A 6400-nucleotide genomic window follows, 5' to 3' on the forward strand; every position below is an offset into this window, starting at 1 on the left:
ATTGACAATTTAAATATTATATAAATTGTTGTATCTCTTTTACATTATGATAGCTTATAAATAATATTTTACTTACGCTAGATTTAACATTCTACATTACACTTCATTAATCTCGAGCAAATGTACACGCGTGCTCTATCTTTGTTATGCTTGTCACGTACTGCAGAGCTTTTTGATTAATATTGATACTTTCTTTAAATAAAAAGCTGTTTATAATAATAGAGTTAGTCGTTATTTATATAATATAAAATTAATCCACATGCAAGTGACTGGCATTCGTTGAGCGTTTCTTATTTACAAATGGTGGCGGGGATGGGGCGATCGGGGGGTTGGGATGGGACGGGGTGGGTTGTTTTTATTTTTCTTTTCTTTGTTTTTCTTCTTCAACTTCGAGTCTAAATTTTTTAACAATATAAGCGAGAAATAAAATTACCGAGTTCGATTCTGCATTTTTACAATGAGTCGTGAAAGATAGCTCTTTTACGAATATAATAATGATACCACGATTCGCTTAACAATCATATTAATAAAGATATAAATCAACGTTACGTACTTTCAATCATAATAAGTATTGTATATACAATATTACTGCAAAATTCGATTAAGCAAGAGTTTGAAAGAGAATTGTAATTTTAAATAAGAATATATAATGACTTAAGAATTTACGGCGAGTGAAGAGAATTGAAGCAAATTACGCGCCTTCCGTTCCATTCCGAATATATTACGCGAATCTCAAAACTGCTTTACGTTTTATAACAATACAAATTAAATGATCCATATGAATCTCTCCTCGGCATATAGTCGCGCAATTACCTTTTTATAATTCGAGTCGAATATCGAGAGCACATGTATTCATCGTCGCGTGAAAACAAAAAAAAAAAAAACAAAAAAAAAAACAAAAAAAAAACAAAAAAAAAATCAAAACAAAACAATACAAAAAGACAGTTTTTATTTAGATTTCTGATTTCCGTAATCGACGTATACGCGCACGACTTCACCGCTGTACTTTCGTTGACTTGGCATGAAGTAGAAGTCCGGTTGGGGCTGTAGAGTCCCAGTGTGATGGCCGCCGGACCCTTTATTGCTGTATCTCGGTATATTCCGCCGGTCCTGGGTGTAGTATCCTTGCGTCGGGCCCGAATTCGGAGAGATGCCGGAGGATTGCCTTGGCCCGGGTGCTCGTGGCAAACTGTAAGTAGCCCTGGGCCCGGGTACCATCGCACTCACACTATTACGCTGATTTTGATGATGATTATGCTGCTGCTGATGTTGATGCTGTTGCGGCTGCTGATGCTGTTGCTGTTGCTGCTGATTCTGCTGCTGTTGCTGTTGATGATGATGATTATGATGATGCTGTTGCTGCTGCTGCTGCTGCTGCTGCTGCTGCTGCTGCTGCTGCTGCTGCTGCTGCTGCTGCTGCTGCTGCTGCTGCTGCTGCTGCTGCTGCTGCTGCTGCTGCTGCTGCTGCTGCTGCTGTTGCTGTTGCTGCTGTTGCTGTTGCTGTTGCTGTTGCTGTTGCTGATGCAGATTATGATGAGGAGACTGATGATTGTGATTGTCCGCGGAATGCCCATTACTCATCATCATTTCTCGTGGTCTCGAGAGACTGGAAACTGGGGGCGGAGGTGATTTCTCCTCGGTCTCAAAGGCCTCGAAGGCAAAGTTAGTGTTCGCACTGGATGAATAGTCTCTCCAGGCGTTCTTGGCGATTAAGCGATCCTACAGCCGAAAGAATGATCGCACGATTATATATAACGAGATGATCTTATTATTCCATACACTCTTCAAAATTATTGCATTTGCATGAAAATTCTTCTCCAAGTTGTTCATTGTGTGTGTGTGTGTGTGTGTGTGTGTGTGTGTTTTTTTCTTTTTTTTTCTTTTCTTTTTTTTTCTTTTTCTTTTTTTTTTTTCTTTTTCTTTCTTTTTTTGATTTACCATTCTTTGCACACGAGGTCATAAAATTTTCCTCTGGCGCAACAAAAGCGTTCCATCCGTTGTTAATTTACGCTTTGTATACATTTTGATTGACCCAAATTAGCATTCAATGTGCATAGTTAGATTTGTATTCGCAATTATTGAAATAATAAAAGCAATCGCCGAAGCTTGGGGTAAGTGAGCTCATAATCAATGATCGATGAAGATGCCAAGGTAAATATGTCATGCGAATAAATGTCGTATGCGCTTTGGAAAGTAAAGATTTATAGGAGCGATCGAATAAATCAAATATATCGAATATCGTACATACGATATAAGAGAATTTGAAGTAGTGAGTTAAAATATTTGTAGCTAGATAGATGGATAGATAGATAGATGGTTAGAGAGTGAATGAGTGAGACAGATATAGATTATAGAGATAGAGCAGAGGCTAAAGCGATACCTGGACGAGAAAGCGGATAAGATTGACGCGCTCGCGCTTTAAATGGCCCCTGCAGATCGGCTCTACCAATTTTGCGAGGACCGATGCATGTTTGGCGGGACATGCAACTGCTGCTGGTGATGGTATTGCCGGAGATCGTGATGCTGGTGGTGATCATTTTGACGCTGATAGCGCGCGCTGCTCGCATGGTTCGAGCGATGGATGGGATTGGCGGCCGACGTCGCTGCTAGAGAAGTGACCAGAGGCAGCGAGTACACCCTCTATATGTGCGTGAGCGCGGTTGCCGATCGCAAAGGTGTGCGCGCGTGACATGCAACACAAGCAAAGCACAAGGTTCTTTTCCGTCTTTCTTCTTTCATATCTGTTCTTTCCCATTCATTTATCAGTTTGTTTTTTAACGAGCCCGCTCACCCGTCCCCTCAGCCAACTCGCCCTTTGCACAACAGCAGCCTATCTTTGGCCAGCCGATCATTCGTCCCCTCCTCATCGTGAATGAGCACAGAGGAGGGCTGGTAAATCGTGGGGGGAAGTCATTCAGTCAGTGTCGTCCGGGTGTGATTTTGAGAATGGTGGAGGTAGGGGTGAAGGGCAGGGAATAGGGGTATGGGGTAGGGGGTGGTGGATTGGTATGCGAAGAAGAAGAAGAAGAAGAAGAAGAAGAAGAAGAAGAAGAAGAAGAAGAAGAAGAAGAAGAAGAAGAAGAAGAAGAAGAAGAAGAAGAAGAAGAAGAAGAAGAAGAAGAAGAAGAAGAAGAAGAAGAAGAAGAAGAAGAAGAAGAAGAAGAAGAAGAAGAAGAAGAAGAAGAAGAAGAAGAAGAAGAAGAAGAAGAAGAAGAAGAAGAAGAAGAAGAAGAAGAAGAAGAAGAAGAAGAAGAAGAAGAAGAAGAAGAAGAAGAAGAAGAAGAAGAAGAAGAAGAAGAAGAAGAAGAAGAAGAAGAAGAAGAAGAAGAAGAAGAAGAAGAAGAAGAAGAAGAAGAAGAAGAAGAAGAAGAAGAAGAAGAAGAAGAAGAAGAAGAAGAAGAAGAAGAAGAAGAAGAAGAAGAAGAAGAAGAAGAAGAAGAAGAAGAAGAAGAAGAAGAAGAAGAAGAAGAAGAAGAAGAAGAAGAAGAAGAAGAAGAAGAAGAAGAAGAAGAAGAAGAAGAAGAAGAAGAAGAAGAAGAAGAAGAAGAAGAAGAAGAAGTAGATGAAGCAGATGAAGTAGATGAAGTGGATGAAGTAGATGAAGTAGATGAAGTAGATGAAGTAGATGAGGTCGATGAAGTAGAAGAAGAAGGCACTATCCTGCAGTGATCGCGTGAATCGTTGGTCACGCGATTCAGAAAGTTATGTAGGCAACGCAGTAACACACGTACACAGTAAAAAAAGGGGGAAATGATGAATGAGGTTGGAGAATGAGGTTAAACTATACATAATATAGTGCCATTGTGTATACGCGACTATGCATTGAGAAGAATTTTCAATTTGAGAAAAAAACGAGACTTTCGGGCAATTAGATTGTACCGACTGCTGCATTGTTAGTTAAATGTCGCCAGTGATGACATTGTCCTTTACAAGTTTCAATTTTTTTCTCCTCCTAAGGCGAAGCGCAAATATTGAAGCGAAAGATACTTAAATAGCCGATGAAGATTTGGTAATTGTTATTTCGTACCTTTGTCGTTCGTTTTTTCGAGGCCTTGTAGAGGGTGCAGCTAGCCTGGAGTAATGCGAGCGCCAGCAGTGCAGCAAGACACGCGATAACAATGTAGAGTTTTGTTGGGCCTAATAAAAGTCCTGCCATTAGCGAATTTTCGCTCCCTTGCTTATCAAGGTCGTTCTCCTCAAAGTCGTTCACTGTAAGAAAAAGATTTCATCGAGTAAATAATTGCGCCTTCGGTTGCACACTCTCATCGTACTTCTGTCGACTTTGGCGCTTCTCGTTTTCATGGATTGTGATAAAATAACAAAAGCAGAAGAGCTTTCCAATGGTTATTAAAAAGGTGATTCAAAATATTACTTTAAGCGAAAAGCTAAGATATTGTATTATTCGCAGAATATTCTTTTAAGATCATTTGGCACAAATTGGATGGATGTTAATGCGGTTGTTTAATTTTCAATGACGACATGGTTAAATTGATTAATAAGCAGACGAATTATTACTGCAGTTATTTTATTATTAAATTTAACTAATTAATTCTATGTGCTATTGGTAGCACTTGATGGTGACTTGAGATATAAATAAATATCGTTACCAAATGCAAGGGACAAGAAATTTTATGTAGTTTCGGCGAAATCTTAACAAAATTCAAATTAACTCGCATCAACTGCCCAATGACATTATTTTTATATTTCTATTTAAGTAGGATATTGATGATAATTTCTTTATTAAGATTAATTGTTTCATCTGTATGAAACTGGATGAACAATGGACGATCTTTCATATAAATGTTGGTCAAAAAAAGATTTTAAGGGGCAGATAATCGCGATAATTTTTCATGCAGGACATTCGTCCGTCTGTAGTCACAAAAACAAACGAACAAACAAACAAAAAAGAAAAAGCAATCATGAGGGTTGGATTTTGGTGGGAGGTGGAAACAGTAATAAAAACATACGTTGATGGGAGTGAACGACGAGATAATGCGGATCCACGCTAAGAGCTCCAACTTTTCCAGTTCCGAGGGCTTCAACTAGCGCAGCCTCGGCCATAGCCGCTGTATCCGCAGGCCTCAAAGCACGTCCTTTTATCTCGTTCTTATCCATTGCCAACTTGAGTTTCGCAATAATGCCATCATTACCGTTCCTGCCATAATTGTTATTGCGTGAGTAAATTGAAACCTGACACGAGTAAAATTACTTTGTCTCCGGGAATTATGAGAGTCTACGTACTTTCGGAGTTCGCTCAGATTGAGTTGGTGGAATCCGGGAACTTTTTCGAGAGTCGGCGAGAAACTTCCAGAGATTGTATTGGAGATGTCTTGGAAGTCGAGAGATCCTGGCAATGGAGCTTTATAGCCATCGCCAAGATTTACCAGTCTGACTTCAACGTCGTAAAATAGTCTTGGTGGTGATGGAGTAGTCGCGTCTTCGTCCTCTTCTGCAAATAAATTGCCAAAGTGAAATTAAGCTTTATATGAATTTATAAATTTAATGATATTTTATAGGTGAAGTTTGCTTCACGAGTCGACATAAAGGGTCGATCCTCTCGTGGAATGGTCGAGAAATTTTTGGCATTCTTGTGTGGTAATTCGAAATTAAAATTGTCACTTAACTCTCAATGCTTGAGCTTGGGAACACTTTTAAACACATATTTTCTACTTTTTAATATAACGATATTTTTCTGATAATTCATATAGTCTTCTATTCGAATTTAGAACCCGTTTCGTTCGACGAAAAAGTGTCTCGTATGTACGTTTTATAAAAAAAAAAAAAAAAGAAAAAAGAAAAAAAAGGGGAAAAAAAAGAAAGAAAGAAAACGAGAAAAAAAAAAACAAAAAAAACCTATCACAACAATTTTAACGAATAATATTTTCACTAAATGACGTGAGATTTTTCTTACACTTCATGGCTTAAGCGAGTTAATAATTTTTTTGAAATACTTTCAATAAATGGTGATTATCGGCAATGTGAAATTGTCCCCTAGGATATCACTAGTGATACATAACTATATATACGTCTATTTTTCTACTTAAATATACGAAAAATCACAGATGAACATAAAGATTGGACTGAGAAAATTCATCCATAAAGATAAAAATCTTCATTTCGCAAGAATACTTGAATACTAAAATCCTGGCAACGCTGTCTCAGTTGCAAGATTTAAAAGACGCTAAATTTTAATATAACGAACTGATTTTAATTGACCCATTAAGCATTTAAGCTCTTGGAATAAATTGCTCGTTGAAGTTTGTCCCATTCAGCTTTTCTTATCGTCACAAAAGTTCTATACATTAACTCCATTGATCCAGAATTTAATTATTTCTTTGTCGATATCATTTATATTTGATTTTATTTTTATCCCCCCCCCCCCCCCCCCCCCCCCCCCCCC

The 6400-nt window shown here is 38.5% G+C and overlaps 1 protein-coding gene across 1 annotated transcript in view; it reads right to left on the reverse strand.

Annotated features, from left to right (window-relative positions):
• Window positions 1-371: 371 nt before the first annotated feature.
• Window positions 372-6400, reverse strand: part of nahoda (DOMON-like domain-containing protein nahoda) — a 40161-nt gene continuing 34132 nt past the window's right edge. Inside the window, exons 14-18 of the mRNA XM_011495988.1 lie at window positions 5242-5449; window positions 4968-5155; window positions 4028-4209; window positions 1524-1719; window positions 372-1211 (exon numbers count right to left, since the gene is read on the reverse strand). Coding sequence (XP_011494290.1) covers window positions 949-1211; window positions 1524-1719; window positions 4028-4209; window positions 4968-5155; window positions 5242-5449 — 1037 coding nt within the window. The 3' untranslated portion in view covers window positions 372-948. The remainder of the gene's footprint in view (window positions 1212-1523; window positions 1720-4027; window positions 4210-4967; window positions 5156-5241; window positions 5450-6400) is intronic.

This window comes from Ceratosolen solmsi, unplaced genomic scaffold (genome assembly GCF_000503995.2).
Source record: "Ceratosolen solmsi marchali unplaced genomic scaffold, CerSol_1.0 scaffold11, whole genome shotgun sequence".
Lineage (NCBI taxonomy): Eukaryota > Metazoa > Arthropoda > Insecta > Hymenoptera > Agaonidae > Ceratosolen > Ceratosolen solmsi.